Here is a 22,004-nt window from a genome sequence, read left to right on the forward strand (position 1 = left end):
TGAATGGGAAAACTGAACGTTTCTTCAGTTACCACAAACTTTCCTTCTAGTTCTCTCACTTTTAATGGACAGGACAGTATTCTATCTTAGTACAAATATATTGGAATAGCACACTTAATAAAAATGCATAGGCCCGTCTGTGTCAGTATGAATCTGACATGCCAAACCTGTGAAAAAAAAAACACAAAAATTGGGCTTGTGTTTGGCTTAATTGGCTTGTGAGTTGCTTGTTGGCTAACTTATGGCTTGTAGCTTGTTTGGCTTGTTGCTTTTTTTTTTTTGGACCGGCTCCCGACAAGCAGGGGCAAGGGGGAGCAAGCACGGGCAATGGGGGAGAGAGTCAGGGGTGCACAGTGGGCCCACCACAGTCCCAGACAGCACGCCAGGGGGATCTAGTCACATAGAGTGTTGGGGTTCTTAGGGATTGGCTTGTTTTGAAATGGGAATAGCTTCATTTTTGGCTTATTGTGAAAGTCAGGGTGCTTATTTACTGCATGAAAGCTGGCAACTTTGGTATGAACATATTCTGGTTCATAGGGTTTTTTGCTGCTTTGGCTATGTCTCTCAATATTATTTTTCTAACTGCATGTATTTAACAGTTTCAGCAGAAGGGGTTTGTATTTAGGTGAGGTGGAAAAGCAGGTACAGTACTTTGAAGGCAGAGATAGTAAGGACAACAGCTATTCTTCTGGTGTTGAAAAAAGGTTCCAATGTAATGGAGTTGTGTGATTCTTTTGATGAAGGAAAGTTGAAATATAGTGAAAGAACTCACCAGGGAAAAGAGGTAGTTTTAAAATCCATGGAGAAAAAATAAGAATCTGATATTGAAATTTCTAGATAAGGGGCCAAATTAATCTCTCACTCAACTGCAATGTGTTTGATTTCTTGTAGAATTAGAGACTGTTAAAATAGGCTGAATCTGTTTATCAGCATAGCCCACTTCCCTGATGTCATTTTCACCTCCCTCCCTCCCCTTGGAGTGACCATTCCCCATTACCATCCTAGTCCCAACTACCCCTGGCTTTTGCTCATAGCAGGAGAGGAGAACAGTGTCCCATATTCCACTGTCTCCATAGTCCACTACTTCTAAAATTAATTTAAAAGCAACCGCAACAGTATGCCTCAGTGGGTTACAACACCCACTGGACTGTAGGACTCTGCTCAGTAATAAAACTCTGCCTGAGAAGCCTGTAAGTAGTCACCTGGACTGATAAAATATATTTTCAGAATAAATGTCAAGTGGCTAACATAGGTCTTTACGTAGTATCCTAAGGCAAAATGAATAAGCTATGGCTATTTTGAGTGAGCTTATATTTCATTATTCAAATCAAATCTTTGCAGTATCTATAAGCAATTCATCCACATATCAGTGTGCTTTTTATTCCTCTGGGAAGCAATATGGATCTGATGAAGTGAGCTGTAGCTCACGAAAGCTTTTGCTCAAATAAATTGATTAGTCTCTAAGGTGCCACAAGTCCTCCTTTTCTTTTTGCGAATACAGACTAACACAGCTGCTACTCTGAAACCTGTCAATATGGATAATATTTCTCTAAAAATACGATGTTTCCGATTGTGAATTGTAGAGTAGCAGAATGGCATTGCTTACTATGTGAAATGCAGAGAACAGACGTACAGTTGCTGCTGTTGATACTGAAGATCCTTACTTGTGAATTGTGACTGAGTTTCTTAAATGATCATTTTATTGCGGGTGTATCTAATGAGCCATGTGAAAGTTGTGGAAGTCCTAGACCAAGAACTGAAGATTCAGAAGTACTGCCCAGATGTAATGTCTGGAATTAATCCTACTATTGCACTTTCTGTCATTCTGCAACTGATCAAAATGCAGATTACCACATATCCCTATATTACTTAATGTCGGATTCAATTTAATTGATCAAAACGTTTTTATGCCACCCAGATGATGCTCAACTATTATGAGCAGTATTTTACTATTCAAAATAGCTAAGTATGATTTAATATTTTACTCTCTGGAATACACTGTGACATAATTTATATTTGGCTGAAACCCATTTTGAAATCACATCCAGAATCAATTTGGGCTGGTTTATCCTGTAAGTTAAAGAAGAAGTTAAAGGTTTGGGGAGAGTAACTACACAACCTTTTGCCAGCTAAAGCCACATTCTCCTTATTTATTATTTACCTTCCAGAAAACCCAGACTAAAGAATAAGGCTCAGATATGTGGGACATAATACATGGCAGCACTTTCAATTAGCCCGCACATTGTCAATCACTTTTCATTCTTCATAGGAACTAAGAACTGAATGTCATTGCATTATTTTTAAGTTAAGTACCTCTGACACATTAAAAGTATGTCTGCCTAAACACTTTCAGGCACAGAAATGTCATTGTCAATAATGCTGCTTACACGCTTACACTAGATGAAGACAAAGAGCCAATGAGCTGTGACAGCTATTTAATTCAGCATGATATATTTAGTTCATGTGCCTATATTGTGATGCACCCCTACAAACACTTTGTGAATTGTCTGACATAGTAAGGCCTGATGCTGCACATTTTCAATATATCCACGCAAGAAACAGGGCCTGATCCAAAGCCCCCTGAAATCAACGGAAAGACTCTTGTTGACTTCAATGTATTTTGGGTCAGGTCCATTGAGAAGAAATATTTAAAAACATCATTACTTGCACATTTAAAAGCTAGGTCAGGAATTAACACAGTACCCTTAAAACATAGCTACCTTACCTCCCACTTTAGCTATTTTTGAATAATTGCTGTAACTTCAGGACAAAACATGTTCATACAGGCTGACTTTCAAAGGTTGCTTAGGAAGTCAGGCACCCACCTCACACTGACTTTCAATGGGAACTGGACTCCTAATTCTCTTAGGCCTTTGGGGAAAATCCCAGCCTCAAATATTTTGGAATATATTCCTAGTTGCAGTGAATGTGTTTGTATTTTCTCTGTAAAGGATTATGTAAACCTACATTATGATTTAACATTTTACATAGTAATCATGTAACTTCTTTTGTTTAGGCAGTCCTGTTTGAAATTGAATCACTTTGCCAATGGCCCTACTTTTTGATATCAGGATCCACAAACACTTTGGAATACGTAGCAGTGAAAGCTGCAGAGATGGTGGTGATGGTCGTTTCTTTAAATTCTTTCCTAAATGCAGTATCAGTTAAACTTTCAGCAGCGGTGGATCTATTTAATGTTTCAAACATGAAGTGTACCATTACAGCTTTTAAATGCTAGCGTGCATGAGTTTAACATCCACACGCTCTCACATGAGAACTCAAACGTGCTCATGCACAAACTCACACCTCTTCTCCACAAGACTTTTCTGCCAGTAAAAGGGGTGAGGTTGGGCCTAATGGATGTGAGCCAGGCAAGTAACACTTTGGGAGAAGGAAGAGGAATATGCCTGGTGCTGAACCTCAGACTGAAAAGTGTTGTCAGTGCTCTCCTCCAAGGTCTGTGGAAGGGACAGTTTGGGCTTTTCAGCTGCAAACAAGTACTTAAAAGGCAGTTCTATCTGGCAGAAAGACAAGCAGAGTAGGCTTAGTAGCCAAACCAGAGTAGGCTTAGTAGCTACTTTTAGAGTCTTTCAAATGTAGCAGAGCTGCTACAAGGCAAAGTTTGATTTTTAAAGGGGAAATAAGGCTTGTAAACTACCGGCTCTAGGCAAATATTTAAAAAGGCAGTTTGCCAAACAGGGAAGGGCTAGTTGTATTTGCTAAGAAAGCTACAGGAGGATTTATAGTAAAATAAGCTACAATTTGACTATTTGACTCCACTGAAAAATACAATTTTGTTTGAATTTAGGAGGGAATAGCTTTTCAAATGCAAGCAAATAACAAAGTTGTGAGCATGGTCAAACCAAACAGCCATTTGAAAATCAAAGGAATTTTGATTCAAACAAACACTGTTTATGCATTTTTCTAACCACATTTATTATCTGCTAGTTTAGATATGTCAGATATTAGAAAATTTTGATGTACAGCTTTTTTCCTCAGTATTTGCTAATTATAGAGGGACATCTGGCTGATATGTTGCTTTTTTCTTCCTATCTTGAAAATTTCTCCTCTGCCCGCAAGATATCTCAGATGATAGCAAAAAAAGACTTCTCTGCACCTCCTCATTCCACACTAGAGCTGACTGAATGTTGAAAAAATAGTGTTTGTGAACATTTGACAACCAATCCCATACCAATCAAATAAGTAAATAGTTTCTGAATAACTCAAAAGAAAAACTGTTCATTCAAACTATTTGTAATAACTTTTGAATAGAAAATACATTAGTAGAAATCAGGATCACTTCATGAACAAATCACAAACTGAAATGGCCAAATGTTTTATGCAAATGAATTATCTGATGAATTTAGCCCATTAGTCTAACAGTAATTGAGTACATTAGAACTTTTTTTGTTGACTATATTATTGCTCTAAACAAATCTAATATCAAAATGAGCACAGTGAAATGACATGCATAGAACAAAGACTACAAAATACAAAACCTGATGGGATGAACCACATATTTAAATATTGGGTAAAATTTTTAAAAGCACCTAATTGCTTGGGATGTAGGAACTTGGGTTTCGAAGAGATTTTGATGCTTTTTGAATGAGATTTAGGCTTGTAAGTGATTTAAGTACTTTTGAACATTTTCCCCATTATGTGTAATGTAATACACATTAACTTGTGTCACAAAGCAGGCAATTTTTTTGCACTTTCATTGGTGATATGATCCACTGCATACTTAGGTTACATGACAAAGAAGGGACAACAGAAATATTAGAACAAACCCACTGGGCAGTCATGCCCAATTTCCTGATATATTTTCCCAACCAGCCATTTCTGTGCAACAATTTGTGCTTTTAAACAACCATCATCAGTGACTATAACAAGACAGCAGAATAGGTGATGCAGACCGAATGGCAATTTTTTTTGCCATTCTCTGTTGGATAGATAATTTTGTTTCAGTTTGGTGCATATCCTGCATACACACACAGTACTTGATGTACTGTGTAAGCAGCATAGTTCTGACGAAACAATTGTATTCCTTCAAGGAAGTGTCTTCTTCCACTGAATTGCAAAAGCTACAGGTACCAAAATACACACAAAATAGCTTTAAAATGTTGGATCATATTAAAGAAGTTCTGTATTAAAATCACAAATGAGTTTGATTCCCCATAGTTTAAATTCCAGGGTATTACTAATTAAGAGGTCTCTTGGGTTTTGGTACTGTTTCTCTCCCTCTATGTGTGAAACTTGCAAGCTGCTAATTGTGTTAGTACATTCTAAGACAGAATCTGTTCTCAAAGCAATTCACAGAGACTCAAAGCAATACTCTAACAACAGAAACAGCACCCAGAGACTCCCCGCCCTTTTGTTGTATTAACAATTGTGATTAAAATAGAGATAGAGGATGTATGTGGACGGATGCTTGGTGTGGATAACAACTGAATGATCAGGGAGGTGCCAGCCTAAGAATCCAGTGTCCATCGGCTGAAGAAGGCGTCAAGTGGAAATAACCAGAGGACCCCCGGAGGGCAGACTGGAATCCACCCAACAGCCTCAAGAATGGGAGAACCAAAGAACAAGATAACTTCTTGGAGCCGTCAGGAATGTGCTATCTGCTGATTGATTCAGCAACAGCATGATGAAGCAATTCCCATAGACTGGCATAGGAAGAAATTCCTATAAAAATAGACTCTTAAAAAGTGAGAACTTTGGGGTCTGATTCTGCAAACCAACTTCCAGGAGCATCAGATGAGCATCTGACAAGGCCCTGCTCCCTCCTCATGTCCAGGCCACCTGGCCAGTGGCTTGGCATGAGCAACTCTAAGGCTGGTAACTATGATGACAACCTTGCAGAACCTCTGTGTGTGTGTGTGTGTGTGTGAATGTGTGAATAAATATGAGATTGAATGGAATGTTATAGCTATAACTAACTGCTTACTATGATAACAACCTTGCAGAACCTGTGTGTGTGTGTGTGTGTGTGTGTGTGTGTGTTTGTATGAATGAATGAGTGAATAAAGATGAGATTGAATGGAATGTTACAGCTGTAACTAACTGCTTACTATGATTCTTTCTGTATTCACAATAAATGTGGTATTTTGCCTTTTTCCCTTTAATAAGATCCTGCTGGTTTTTAATTTATTGGTACAACAAAAATACCTAAATTGTACTGTACAAATGAGAAACTCAATCTCTATTTCCCAGTAGACTATATGCAGTTGTTGCAATTAACTCAGTAGTCGATACACACATTTTATTGCTGACTTAGAACAACGCTTCCTTAGCTCTCGTCCCCTAACACCCCTACTCTATTTGTGCTACATTGATGATATCTTCATCATCTGGACCCATGGAAAAGAAGCCCTTGAGGAATTCCACCATGATTTCAACAATTTCCATCCCACCATCAACCTCAGCCTAGACCAATCCACACAAGCAGTCCATTTGCTGGACACTACTGTGCTAATAAGTGATGGTCACATAAACACCACCCTATACCGGAAACCTACTGACTGCTATACTTACCTACATGCCTCCAGCTTCCATCCAGGACACTCCACACGATCCACTGTCTACAGCCAAGCTCTAAGATACAACCGCATTTGCTCCAACCCCTCAGACAGAGACAAACACCTACATGATCTCTATCAAGCATTCTTAAAACTAAAATACCCACCTGCGGAAGTGAAAAAAACAGATTGACAGAGCCAGAAGAGTACCCAGAAGTCACCTATTACAGGACAGGCTCAACAAAGAAAATAACAGAATGCCACTAGCCGTCACCTTCAGCCCCAACTAAAACCTCTCCAGCGCATCATCAAAGATTTACAATCTATCCTGAAAAATGATCCCTCACTCTCACAGATCTTGGGAGACAGACCAGTCCTCACCTATAGACAGCCCCCCAACCTGAAGCAAATACTCACCAGCAACCACACACCACACAACAAAAACACTAACCCAGGAACCTATCCTTGCAACAAAGTCCGATGCAAACTCTGTCCACATATTTATTCAAGTGACACCATCATAGGACCTAATCACATTAGCCACGCCATCAGGGGCTCGTTCACCTGCACATCTACCAGTGTGATATATGCCATCATGTGCCAGCAATGCCCCTCTGCCATGTACATTGGCCAAACCGGACAGTCTCTACGTAAAAGAATAAATGGACACAAATCTGACATCAGGAATCATAACATTCAAAAACCGGTAGGAGAACACTTCAACCTCTGTGGCCACTCAGTAAAAGATTTAAGGGTGGCAATTTTGCAACAGAAAAGCTTCAAAAACAGACTCCAATGAGAAACTGCTGAGCTTGAATTAATATGCAAACTAGATACCATTAACTTGGGTTTGAATAGAGACTGGGAGCTGCTGGGTCATTACACATATTGAATCCTCACACCTTCTTGTCAACTGTCCAAATGGGCCATCTTGATTATCACTACAAAAGTTTTTTTTTATTCCTACTGATAATACCTGATCTTAACTAATTAGCCTCTCTCAGTTTATATGGTAACTTCCAACTTATCTGTATGTATATATCTTACTATATGTTCCATTCTATGCATCCGATGAAGTGAGCTGTAGCTCATGAAAGCTTATGCTCTAATAAATTTGTTAGTCTCTGTCATAAATATAAAGGGAAGGGTAAACACCTTTAAAATCCCTCCTGGCCAGAGGAAAAATCCTTTCACCTGTAAAGGGTTAAGAAGCTAGGATAACCTTGCTGGCACCTGACCAAAATGACCAATGAGGAGACAAGATACTTTCAAATGCTGGGAGGAGGGAGAAAAACAAAGGGTCTGTGTCTGTCTGTGTGATGCTTTTGCTGGGGACAGAACAGGAATGGAGTCTTAGAACTTAGTAAGTAATCTAGCTAGATATGCATTAGATTATTATTTCTTTAAATGGCTGAGAAATTAAGCTGTGCTGAATAGAATGGATATTCCTGTCTGTGCGTCTTTTTGTAACTTAAGGTTTTGCCTAGAGGGATTCTCTATGTTTTGAATCTAATTACCCTGGAAGGTATTTACCATCCTGATTTTACAGAGGTGATTCTTTTTTACTTTTTACTTCTATTAAAATCCTTCTTTTCAGAAACTGAATGCTTTTTCATTGTTCTTAAGATCCAAGGGTTTGGGTCTGTGGTCACCTATGCAAATTGGTGAGGTTTTTACCAAACCTTCCCCAGGAAGTGGGGTGCAAGGGTTGGGAGGATTTTTGGGGGGAAAGGCGTTTCCAAACAACGCTTTCCTAATAAAAATAAACCCAGATAAACGTTTGGTGGTGGCAGTGGAAGTCCAAGGGCAAAGGGTAAAAATAGTTTGTACTTTGGGGAAGTTTTAACCTAAGCTGGTAAAAGTAAGCTTAGGAGGTTTTCATGCAGGTCCCCACATCTGTACCCTAGAGTTCAGAGTGGGGAAGGAAACTTGACAGTCTCTAAGGTGCCACAAGTACTCTTGTTCTTTTTGCGGATACAGACTAACACGGCTGCTACTCTGAAACTGGTATCTGAGATTGCCACCATTCTTCCCTTATACAGGGACTCTTAGACTTTAAGGCCAGTAGGGACCATCATGGTCACCTAGTCTGACCTGCACATCACAGGCCACAAACCCAATCCTGTAATGGGCCCATAAACTCTGGCTGTTACTGAAGTCCTATCTTGATTAAAGACTTTAGGTAACAGAGAATCCACTGTTTACTTGAGCTCAAGCCAGCAAGTGACCCATGCCAAACGTTGCAGAGGAAGGCAAAAACCAACCAGGGTTTCTGTCAATCTGACTGGGGAAAAATTCCTTCCTGATGCCAAATATGGTGATCGGTTAGACTCAGAGCATGTGGGTGAGATACACCAGCCAGATACCTCCCTGTCTAGTGTCCCATTTCCGGTCACTGGAGATATTTGCTAACAGCAGTCATGAACGGGTCACATGCTATTGTAGGAAATCTCATCATACTGTCCCCTCCATAAACTTATCAAGCTGAGACTTAAAACAAGTTAGGGGTTTTGCCCCACTACTCCCCTTAGAAGGCTGTTCCAAAACTTCACTTCTCTGATGGTTAGAAACCTTTGTCTAATTTCAATACTAGACTTATCAATGACCAGTTTATATCAATTTGTTCTTCTGCCAGCATCAGTCCCTAACTTAAAGAACTTAAAGACAAAGCCCTGGCTGGGATGATTTAGTTGAGATTGGTCCTGCTTTGAGCAGGGGGGTGGACTAGATGACCTCCCGAGGCCTCTTCCAACCCTAATATTCTATCATTCTATGAACTCCTGTCATTCCCTGGTGTTTATCCCTCTGATGTATTTACAGAGAGCAATCATATCTCTCCTCAACCTTCGTTTTGTTCAGCTAAACAAGCCAAGCTCTTTAAGTCTCCTCTTGTAAGGTAGTAGCCCCTTACTGCACCTGTTCCAGTTTGAATTTATCTTCCTTAAACTTGGGAGACCAGAATTGCACACACTATTCCTGATGAGGTCTCACCAGCACCTTGCATAATGGTAATAATACTTCCTGTCTCTACTGGAAATACCTCACCTGATGCACCATAGGAATGCATTAGTCTTTTTCATGGCTGCACCACATTGGCAGTTTATAGTCATCCTGTGACTGACCAATATACCCAGATCTTTTTCCTCCTCTATTGATTCCAACTAGCATATCCCCAGCTTATAGAAAAAAAAAATCTTGTTGTTAGTTCTTAAGAGGATGACTTTGCATTATTAAACTTCATCCCATTTCTATTACTTCAGTTTTCAATGTCATCCAAATCCTCTTGTAGGATATCCTGGTCCTCCTCCATATTGGCAATACCTCCTAACTGTGTGCCATCCACAGATTTTAATAGTACAGTCTCACTTTTTGTGCCAAGATCATTAATGAAAGAGTTAAATAAGATTGGTCCCAAGATCAATCCTTGAGGAACTCCACCAGTAACCTAGCTCCAGTCTGACAGTTCACCTTTTAGCATGACCTGGTATAGTCTCCCCTTTAACCAGTTCTTTACCCATTTTTCATTTCTCATATTAATTCCCATCTTCTCCAATTTAACCAATAATTTCCCATGTGGAACTGTATCAAATGCTTTACTGAAATCCACATAGATTAGGTCTGCTGCATTTCCTTTGTCTAGAAAATCAGTTATCTTCTCAGAGATCAATTTGGTCTGGTATGATCTACCTTTTGTAAAACCATGTTGTATTTTATTCCCAATTATCCTTTACCTCTATGTCCCTTAACCACTCACTCTTTCGAAGTTTGTTCTTAGACTTTGCATACAACTGAGGTCAAACTAACAGGCTTGTCATTTCCTGAATCACGTTTCTTCCTTTCTTGAATAAAGGTACTATTTTTGCAATTCTCCAGTCATAGGGTGTGACCCTCGAGTTTATGAATTCATTAAAAATCCTTGCTATTGGGCTCGCAATTTCATGTGCAAGCTCCTTTAATATTATTGGATGGAGATTATCCAGACCCCCTGAGCTGGTTCCATTAAATTGTCTAAGTTTGGCTTCCACCGCAAATTTGGTAATTTCTACTTCCATAGCCTCATTCTCATTCGCCACCCTGCCACTGTCCCCAAGCTTTTCATTACTCTTGTTAAAAACTGAGGCAACATATTCATTTAGGTGTTGGCCCATACCTAGATTATCTTTAACCTCCACCACATCTTAACTACTTAGTGGCCCCCCTTCTTTCCTTATTTTCTTTTAACTTATATGATTAAAGAATATTTTACTATTGGTTTTAATTTCCTTTTGCATGGTTCAGCTCTGCTTGGCTTTTGGCAATTCTCACTTTTTTCCCCATTTTCTGATCTCCAAGGGACAGGAAATATCTGGGTCAAATATGGGGGTAATGATCGGAAACATTTAATTTGAAATTGCTTACTCTACCATTTTTGCTCTTCTATATTATCATATAAATGATCTTACTAGGGTTGGATTTTCCTGGTGCAACACTTATAGTGAGAAGCATACACTAAACTAGTGATACCAAGTAGTTAAAACATACTGTATAAACTCATTTTAATCTGCACTAAAATGTATGTAAGCAATAAGGTTGTATTTACCAACTGACCTGAAAGACTACTGTGAATAAGTCACATTGTATCTTGTGAGCAACTTGGAACAAAAATCAAAGAGGTATAGGCCAAGATTTTTAGAAGTGATTAGTGGATGCCCAACATCAGATACCTTAAAGGGATCTGATTTTTCAGAGGGTGGCTGTTCAGTACTTTCTGAAAATCAAGTCTCAAACTCATTTATGCAATTTTTTTTGACGCTCATTTAAGGAGTTAATTGTACTTGTATCTTCTCTGTTATAAATGGGTGTCTAAATATAGCAGTTAATGAGTCATTTCCTTTAGCAAAGCCTTAATTCCTTGATTTTAACAGGTTTAATATCACTTTTAAATCCATCACTTATTACTAAATCTAGAAGAAAGTTTGAAAATATTTGGCTAGAATGTTAAATCTTTTCTTTCATTAAAAATTATGATCAATGAAGTCATAGCTGTTGTTTAGTGGATGTCAAAATGGCCTTAATGAGACACAAAAGTCATAGTCTAGCTCACAAAAAAAAAGTTTTGGTCAATAATTTTATTGCATGTGGATAGCACGTATTACACAAATTGATACAGACATGAACACTTCTGAGGTCGACTGTTCCATCGCCTGACTGATTTCACTGTTTGGAATCTGCCCCACCCGCCACTCTTTCCATTATTTAGCTTGACTTTTCATTTTAGTAGCTGCAGGCCATTTTCCATTGTTTTGCTCCTTTTGACCACCCTGGCTACAAAAAAACCCCACAATTTCAACTGGTGTAATTCTTTTTACCTTCACTTACCAAGAATTATTGTGTAGCTTTGCTGGTGCGGGATGAACACATTAACATGGGAGGCAAAATATCCTATACAGCGTTTGATCCCACAGTCTTTATTCAAATAAATCTCCTACTGAAGTCAAAATAAATGTTCCCTGAGAAATGACTTAAGGATTGCGTTTGAAATTTTCACAGTGTTTTGAGAACTTTCTAGAAGAACTCTGTTATTATAATTTTAGACAGTCTGGTACGAAAAGCTGAAACTTCAGTGTTACATAGAGAAACTACAGTTGCTTTCATTTGTTTAAAGATTTTTGTTTTAACATTCCTCTTTGTGCATAAATATGGAATCTGATTCTATGTAACTTTTGAGAACAGTGAGACAGTTATAATTTAAAGCAATTTAAACCAGTATGGTGTGAGTTGAAAAAAAAATGATTAAATCTGATTAATATCCTGCAATTTCTATTGAAATTATTTATATATTATTCCAGTAAGCTTATTTGCTCAAAGTAACTAAGCGAAAATTTTTTCTTACCTGCGGAGTCACATAACAGACTATTTTTAAATAGGACAAGAACAATTAATGTAATAAGTTCTAATAATGGGATCTGGTTTATTCAAAAATATCATTATAACACAGTGATATGCATTGCATCCTATATCCTTTTTGCTTTGTTACTCTCATTCCTTACCTCTTTGTTGGCTCTGTCTGCTTGTACTAATGTTCCATTCAGACACGGTTCTACGTAGTGAAGTTCTTCATTATACTGTGGGGGGGGGGGAGTGGGAAGATGGAAAATTTAATTAAAGACTTTGAAAGATACAATTTATTTTAATGATTTAGAGCTACAGTAAAAAAATCCATATAAAACAAAAACAATAGAATTCAATTCATTTAAAAAAAATTGGGCATGGGATTTTTTTTTCTTCATATCATTCTTAGTATTTCAAAGGCTAGAATTTTAAAAAGAGAGGACCTATGTGATCGAATGCCAGAATACAGGTAGGTTTAGTGCATAGTACATAGTTAAATAAACCACACTACAGCAACAGATACAAATGTTCTGAGTCTTAGGAAGACTGAATGATCGAAAAACCTCCCAGGTTGGAATCTGGATAGTATTAAGAATTCAATATTGATACAGTTCCAGCCTTAATTCCCAATCCTCTACTTCATTTTGAGCAAACACTGACAAATATTTGAGTCAAGGCATGACACATTTTGGGGGGATAGTATTGTAGGAACTGAGCCAAAGCTCTATGAATTTGAACCCATTCTGGAAATGTTTAAAAGTGATCAATCAGAGATTGGCAGTCTTTGTAAAACTAGCTTCAATCACTTGGGCCCAGAGTCTTAGAAGGTATTAGGTGTTGCTCCACTCACTACTGCAAGGCCTATGTGACTTAGATGGCTACAGTCTTGTCTGCACTACAGCACTAGGTTGACATAAGGCAGTTATGTCATAGGTTAACATAAGGCAGCTTATGTCAACCTAACTATGGAAGTGTAGACACTTAAATTTCGCTCCATCTGACGTAACTGCCCTGCTATGCCAACTTAAGAACTCCACCTCTACGTGCAGCGTAGAGTCAAGGTCGATGTAGTTAGGTCAGCACAGTGACAATCTGTACAAGTGCTCCTGGTGAGGACATGTACTGCTGATACAAGGAGCAAAGAGGAGACATGCACAAGTGATGTAATTACTGTGGTGGCTGTATGCCAATGTAAGTTAGCTACACTTAATTTTGTAGTGTAAACGTGGCCTAAGTCCCATTTTCAAAAGTGAATCAAGCATTGAGAATAGTAAGTCCCATGGACGTCCGGTGAGATGTATGTGCCTCAACTTTTGAAAATGAGACTTAGTTGTCTAAGTCACTTGGGCTGAAAGCCTCAAAAGTATTTAGGGTCCTAATCACCGCTGATCTGAGGCTTGCAACCCTGAGCAGAGAATGCCAAAATACCTTTTAAAAACTGGGTATTAGTCTTACAGCATGAATGTTACCCTTATTCTTCCTTTTCTGTCTATTCTTCTGCAGCAGTATCACAAGCCAAAATATGGAGGGGGAGGCCTTTCTGCTTGGTTTCACCTCTCAACAGATACCAAGTGAATCAGTAGAATAACCATGACAGCCAACGAAAGAGGACAGCAAGTTCAGCCAAAAGTATTCAGAGAAGACATTTCACATGATTAATGTAAGAACTCACTCCGCCTCTCTCCATCTCAATGGGAATAAAAAGAGTCTTACAATGATTAATTGCAAAAGTGCTGCTAACATAAGGTTCTTCCCACATTACAAGTCTGCATGGTCCATATCTGGCTGGGACTCTGGATTTATTCTACATTCTCTTCAACTTCACACTGCTCCTTTTCTCATATTCTGTCTAACCCTAGACCCCCTGCAGCCTTCTCCTTCTTGGACCATCAGTCATCATCATTCATGTGGACACTGACAGCAGTGCTCTCCAACACTCATTAATTAATTACATGCTCATCAGTGCATGGGGCAGGATATTTAATTTGATCAGTGCCAAACTATTCTGGAGGCATTGTGCCAAATTCTGTTAGTTATACACTGGTATAACTCTCAAATAACTACACTCACTGACTGCACTGGCTATAGTCTGTATTCAAACTGAGTAACAGAATAATTGGATTATTGTATCAATGGCATGTGTTATCTGGTCAGTGATTCTCTGTTCTGCAGCTAGTGTGTATACATCTCTAATTATTTTAATGCAGTCAATATCAATCCATTCTGAGGATTCCTATGCACACTATGACAAAGTTCCTCCTCTGCCTTGGTGGATCCTGCGCGTTCTGGCGGATTTGCTCTCCTCAGAGGTTCACAGCAGTCCTCTTTTGTTAGTGGCACAAACCGGCCATTCACTCAGCTAACCTCATCACTGGCCAGCATGGGGGAAAGGGAAAAAAAAATCTCCGTAGTCTCTGTTGTCCCACCTAGTGGGTCAGGGACAGGCCAGATCCCTTTCCAAATTAGACCTTTCCCTCTGGTGTATCTCACAGACCAGATCAACTCCTCCTGTGTCAGATCAGAAGTCTGGGGGGAAGGGGGAACCCAGCCCGCCCTCTACTCCGGGTTCCAGCCCAGGGCCCTGTAGATAACAGCTACAACATCTCCTGTAACAGCTGCATGACAGCTACAACTCCCTGGGCTACTTCCCCATGGTCTCCCCCAAGCACCTTCTTTATCCCCGCTGCAGGACCTTCCCTCCTGATGAGAGATAGCATTTGTACTCCTCAGTCCTCCAGCAGCACGCCCTCTCACTTCCAGCTCCTTGCGCGACCAGACCAACTGAAGGGAGGTCTTTTTTACACCAGATACCCTGATTAGCCGACCTGCCTCAATTGGTTCTAGTAGATTCCTAATTTGCTCCAGATGTCCTAATTAGTCTGCCTGCCTTAATTGGATCTAGTAAGTTCCTGATTATTCTGGCAAAGCCCCTGTTATCTTACCCACGGAAAAGAGACCCGCTGAATCTGGGGGCTAATGTATCTACCTTCTATCACTCTCCTGTAGCCATCTGGCCTGGCCCTGTCACAACACCGATAGCTCCACGGGTCAAATGAAAAAGCCAATGGGAGATCAGGGTCTCTTGAGAAAATGTTGTACATATCTCAGAATTATAGAAGCTCCTTGTTCTGATAAATACTATACTTTTTCCTACAATGCTCACCTCCATTTCTTCTATTCTGCCACCACGCACGGAATGTCCTTCCAAACCAAGAATGCCAAATCCACACCCAATCCCTGTTTAAATACATCCTCACAACTCTCTTCTTCCATGAGTACCACCAACAAAACCCTAAATCTATGTCAAACACTACCACACTGAGAAAATAAATTTAAACTATTTCCCCCTCTGGGTCTTGCAGCATGTCCTTTCCACATTATATGTTCCACTTAAGCCTGATTCTACAATTCGATCTGTGTGGGCAAACCCTGGTGGCATCGCAAGTTCAAGGCCTTAGAAAACGTGACGACCTCCTGCCTTTATATGTGTGCCTTACATAGCGCCAAGCACATGGTCTATACGTAGCCAATCAATAACAACAACAACAGTGTGAAGCCATAATGTTTTATGGAAATATGCTTATGAGTGTGAATATGATGTAACTAGAACATGGTTTATGAAAAAGATCTCTTGTAAGGTATCATTACAAAGTTATGACCTACTGAATATATTCATCCTATTTGTATGCATGTATCATCCTTGTGTCTGAAGCTAGAAATATGAAGTATAACTCTGAGGTCCTATTGTAACTATGCAAAGTGTGAGCCATTAATGGTGGTTTAGAATCTTGATGGCTCCCATTGACTAGGACAATTGGTTGTAGATGGTTTATTTACCTGCAAGCCTTCCTGTGGACGTGTGGGCCAGCCCATGGGTAATGAAGAATGAGGTTTTACAGTGACATGTGAGCATGTCACATGATACTGGAATCCACCTAAAATCTGGTACTTTTCCATTTAGAAGGAGGGGTGGGGACCCAGAGAGACAAAAGATTCCCATCTTGTGCCAAAGCTATAAAAGGGGGTGGAACAGAACAAGGGAGGCTGCCAGTCATGAGAACACCCCTAGTTTCACCTAAGATATCTGCTGGAACTAACAAGCACTGTACCAGGGAAGGAGTCTAGGAAGGAGTCTAGTCTGTGAAAGAAGCTTTTTGGAACATCTCTGAGGATGAGATTTTACCTGTAAACAGGTTTCAGAGCAGCACCCGTGTTAGTCTGTATTAGCAAAAGGAAAAGGAGTACTTGTGGCACCTTAGAGACTAACAAATTTATTTGAGCATAAGTTTTCATGAGCTACAGCTCACTTCATCGGATGCATTTTTTACCTGTAAACAGTTTCTTAATGCTTAGACTTGCGTGTTTTTGCTTTATTTTGCTTGGTGACTTACTTTGCTCTGTCTTACCTGAAACCACTTAAATCCTACTTTTTATACTTAATAAAATCACTTTTGTTTATTATTTAACCGTAAGTGATTAATACTTGGGGGAGCAAACAGCTGTGCATATCTCTCTATCACTGTTATTGGGGGCGGACAATTTATGAAATTACTCTGTATAAAGCTTATACAGGGTAAGACAGATTTATTTGGGGTTTGGATCCCATTGGGAACTGGGTATCGGGGTGCTGGAGATAGGGGACCTGCTGAACAGTTTTTGGTTAAAGTCTGCAGCTTTGCGGGTGTGGACCAGACCTGGGTCTGTATTGCAGCAGGCTAGCATGTCTGGCTCAATAAGGCAGGGTTCTGGAGTCCCAAGCTGGCAGGGAAAATGGACTCAGAGGTAAATTCAGCATGTCAGGTGACAGTCCCAAGGGGGTCCCTGTGACCAAACCCATCACAAATAGAATCCACCCCATCATATTTTAATCATTACCTTGGTTTCCAGGATCTTATCCATGTGAGCAAAAGGAGAATATCCAACTGCTGCAGTAGTAACACTGATTTCTTTCCATGCCTCTCACCACTACAAGGCAATGAATCAGTTTCCTACTATATAACAGGTCACATCTAAGCAGCCTAATTTCAGACTATTAGAAATCTACAAGGTCCCCTTTCAGTACTATTTTGGATGAATCAGATCATCACAGATAACCAGAAATCCTGTGGACTAGTTAGATTGCTCTGTGTGTGCTTGCCAGGCTCCTCATAACCTCTCCAGGGCTGCACTTTCCACAATTGTGCAGTACCAAGGAAGCCCACATCATCACAAAGATTACACTTTTAGTCCCTTAGCAGTATAATTTTACAGAAGGGACTTCAATTCCAGAAGAGTATGAATATGATTAAGAATGTTCACTCTGGCATCAAGGTTGCACAGAGAGTCTCATTCTCATTGTCATTATATGCACAAGGCATAGAAATTTATTCTTCAGAATCCCAGCCAAATTGTTAGGGGTACTATTTGAGTTTGTGGCTTCTAATTTACCTTGACTACATTAGCATATGTATGCTATCACAATCATATGTATGGTATCACAAGAGAAATTGGATTTGTACGGAGATGCGCGGATCTCTTTCCTTCTGACAGGGCAGGAGACCACACCTCCTCGCTGCTTCTCAAGCAGGGCGTAGCTCACAGCTAGTGAGTCCACCTGGTGATTAGCCAATTAGCAATTAGTCCTTCTGCCAAATCCCTCAGTCAGGGCAGTGAGCAGTTAGTAGGCCTGGCCGACATTCAGCCCAGGCCTTAACTAGTCTTTCAACCCCAATCCCTCAGGCAGTGAAGTTCACCGTTTATATCTCAGGCTGAGTCCGTGTGATACAGCCCAGCAGTTCAGGGTGGGGAATTAGCTCCCAACCGGAAGTGACAGCAAATGTGCCAGGTGCCCTAGCTCCGGCAGGTGCCAGACCAATTCAGGCCTCCTGGCCTATTAGTGGGGACATGGTCACCCTTCACAGGTGGGGTGCCCAGGGTAGGGGGATGCAGGACGTCCCTCTCCACTGCATCCCAGCCCAGGGCCCTATTAGTGGCAGGGTAGTTCACCACTAGGTTAGTGGGGATCCGCCCGCAACACGCTGGCCAGTTCACAATAGTTCCACAGCCGAACCCTATTCGGCGTCCCTGGGCTCCTTCCTACCCTCCCCATCTTGGGGTACCTCGGTTCTGAGGTCATTCTCGGTCTCCCCTGCGTAAACAGCCAATGGAAGCCCCGGCAGTTCATCGGCGTTGCTGGTCTCCAGAAATTCAGGTAACTCCTCTGGTCGGGCAGCCGTCTCCTTCAGCTCCAGGCTCTGGCAGGAAGGAAGAGATATCCTGCTCCTCTGGTAGCTCTCCCTCTACTGAGCTAGGAGGCTGGCCTTTTATAGTCCCGCTTCCCGTCCCGCCTCTCTGCTTCCAGGGGGGCAGCTGCGGGTGGCCTGGTTCTGCCCACTGGGGGTGATTTTGGGTCTCTCCCCTTCTGACAGGGGCGGGGCCATGCCTCCTTGCTACACCCCTCCACCCCTTCAAATCCAGCCCCCAACCTTTGGGGCTGGCATGCTCTGCCTCCCCCAACCGGGAAAGCCCATCTGCACTTGCATTCTCCTTACCCGCCCTATGGTGAATGGTAAATGGGAACGGCTGCAGAGCAAGGTACCACCTCATCAGTCTCGCATTGGTGTCATGTTCTGGAGCCACTTAAGGGGGGCATGATCCATGACTACCACAGAGCTATTCTCCAGGAGGTAGTACCGCAGGGCCTCGACAGTCTACTGACTGCCAGGGTCTCCCTCTCAAAGGTGGAGTAGTTCTGTTCCCAGGGGAAAAGTTTCTGACTGATGTAGAGCATGGGGTGTTCCTCACCATCAAAGGTCTGGGAGAGGACAGCCCCAAGTCCCACGGCCGAAGCATCGGTCTGGACCACAAACTTTCGGTCGAAGTCCAGGCTATATAAAACTGGTTCACAGCAAAGGTGGTCTTTTAACATCTGAAAGGCTTGGGCACACTCTGGGGACCCACTGATGCGTTGTGGCTGGCTCTTTGTTAAGAGCTCAGTCAAGGGGGCAGCAATGGAGGCAAACTTGGGGATAAAGCGGCGATAATACCCTACCAGTCCCAAGAACTGCCTTACTTACTTCTTTGTAGTTGTGGCAGGCTGGTTCTGGATTGCCTGGACCTTCCCAACTAGAGGCCGTACCTTCCCCCGCCCCAGGACATACCGTAAGTAGGTGGTCTCCTGGAAGCCGATTTGACATTTCTTGGGGTTAGTCGTCAAACCTGCAGCCCGAAGAGACCGCAAGACGGCTGCCACTCGGTTTAGGTGTCCCTCCCAGTGTCGACTGTAAATCACCACATTGTCCAAATAGGCAGCGGCATATTCGAGGTGTGGTTGAAGAAGGTGGTCCATTAACCATTGGAACGCCGCAGGGGCCCCATGAAGTCCGAAAGGCATGCAGGTAAATTGGTAGAGGGAAGTGAAGATCATTCTGTGATCAATTAGTATTTCCCTTGGTAAGCCTACCTGAGCAAAGATTTTTCTGAAGTTCCAGCACGATACACTAGGCGGTGATGGACCTCATGGGGATGGCCTCGGGGAAGCAAGTGGCATAGTTCATGACAACTAGGATGTACCGAAAGCCTGTGGTGCTCCTCGTAAGGGGTCCAATTAGATCCATAGTGACACATTCCACCTGGATATAGGCCCGCCTTCAGGTGAAGTCCTCTTTTTGGTCTCGACAGAAGTCCCCCTCTATGCCCCAAAGAGGTCCCTCATCCTCGGGTGCTACTCGGGGTTCTTCGGCCTCCCTTGGGTGGGTCTAGAGGAACCCCAGGGGGTTGCTCTTCCTCGTCACCCTCGAGAGGGTCTTCTTCCAAACTCAGCCTCTCCGGCCCAGTCTGGAGGGATGCTGTCTGCAGTACCCAGCTGAACTCCAGCCAATCTCTCCCAAGGATGATGGGATAGGGGAGGTTCAGGGTGACTCCCACTGTCAGTTGTCGGGTTACTCCCTGAATTGTGAAGGTCAGTTGAGCACAGGGCTACACCTTCACATCCCCGTGAACACAGCGGAGTTGGATGGGCTTGTGGGTCACGCAATCAGCTGGGACGAGGTTTTCCCGCACCATCGTCAGGCTATGTCCCGAATCCACAAGGGCCTCCCCCTGCCTTCCCCCGAGGATAGCTGGGACGGTCACTTTGGGACTGGAATATTGGCAGGTCCGGACATCCGCGGCATAGATCTGGCCAAAGGGACAGTCCATGGCGGGGCATTGCCTCTGGAGGTATCCTAACTGGCCACACCTGAAGCAGGGGCCGATGGTGGCGGGACCCGGCCAATCCTCTGAATGCAGAGGACTATCCAGGCTCTCGGAGGAGTCCTTTGCTCGCTGTCACGGCTCATCAGAGGGCGGGGTTCTTAGGGATCAAACCCGGGGGTCCTCCACCATGTCGGCTGTTTTCACGGCCTAGATGCAGGCGGGTTATCTCCGGAAACCCAGAGTATTTTCCCCCATCTGGCAGGGGGGTCCACCCTGGTCCTGGCAGTCTGTGGGTCACCGGGATCTCGGCTGCTAAGTAGTCCTCCATGAGCCCAACTGCTGCCTTCAGGGTTGTAGGCCAATGCCCCAGGACCCACGCCCTCCTTCACCACAAGAGGATGTGGACAAATTATTCCACAATCACTTGTTCGGCCAGTTCAATGGCCGTGTGTCACTCCAGTTGGAGCCAGCTCCAGCAGGCATCCTTAAGCTCCTGGGTGGCAATGCAGGGTCGTGCCCCAAGCGGATAAGTCTTCTCCCGAAACCTACGCCAGAAGGTTTCGGCTGTTGTGTCCAGAGCATCCAAGATAGCAGTCTTAACTGCTCGGTAGTCTCGGGCCTCCTCGTTAGGAAGGCCTCGGTAGGCGGCCTGAGAGGCCCCCCATCAAGTACGGGGCTAGGAGCATGGCCCATTGTTCTGGGGCCCACGCAGCAGCTGAGGCAGCCTACTCAAATGTAACCAAAAATGCCTCTGGGTCATCTTCAGGACCCATCTTGTGAGCCGGATGGGTAGGGTGGGGGTCACGGGGGCTCCTGCCCCAACTTCCCCCCTCTCCCCTCCTACCCCATCTCAGGACTGATTTTCGATCCTCAACAGTGATCATATTACAGCAGTAACCAAGTCGTCTTTATACCATTGAGCTAGGAAACTGTAACCATTTCTTTTGGATGTGGGACTTGTTAATGTTACCCAGGCCTTCATAACCTCAAGATTAGACTGTTGCAATTAGATTAGACATGGGGAACATCTTAAAACCATGTAGAGACTGAAAATGGGGCAGTGTACAGCCGCTTCCTTATTCAAGGCAGCTGCTCGTTGGAGTACATGACACCAGGGCTCATGGCTGCCTATTGGACTGCAGGTGGAGTTTCAGGTGTCGGTTAGGACACAGAGAGCCCTAAATGGCAGCTTAGAACCTGCCTCTCCCTTTGTGCCCTATTTCCACTATTACAGTCAGCAGAGGTGCATGAACTAAATTCTCCTCAACATCAGAGAGAGGGAGGGCCTGAGGACTCTGGAACTTGCTCTCCCTCTTGGTCCAAAAACCCCAAAATTGAGGACCTGTAATACTACCCTGCCTGAATGAATAGTTAGATAAAAAGGGGTTGTTAAAGAAACCAGGTAAAACAATAGCCTAGATAAGGAGCATCCCTTCAAACACA

The 22,004-nt window shown here is 42.5% G+C and overlaps 1 protein-coding gene across 4 annotated transcripts in view; it reads right to left on the reverse strand.

Annotated features, from left to right (window-relative positions):
* CACNA2D3 (calcium voltage-gated channel auxiliary subunit alpha2delta 3) overlaps positions 1-22,004 on the reverse strand; it is an 869,947-nt gene that overhangs the window by 375,211 nt on the left and 472,732 nt on the right. For all 4 annotated transcript variants that reach the window (XM_074957772.1, XM_074957774.1, XM_074957773.1 and 1 more), the window contains one exon: positions 12,545-12,619. In XM_074957772.1, the coding sequence (XP_074813873.1) occupies positions 12,545-12,619 (75 nt within the window). The remainder of the gene's footprint in view (positions 1-12,544; positions 12,620-22,004) is intronic.

Source organism: Natator depressus, chromosome 7 (genome assembly GCF_965152275.1).
Source record: "Natator depressus isolate rNatDep1 chromosome 7, rNatDep2.hap1, whole genome shotgun sequence".
Lineage (NCBI taxonomy): Eukaryota > Metazoa > Chordata > Testudines > Cheloniidae > Natator > Natator depressus.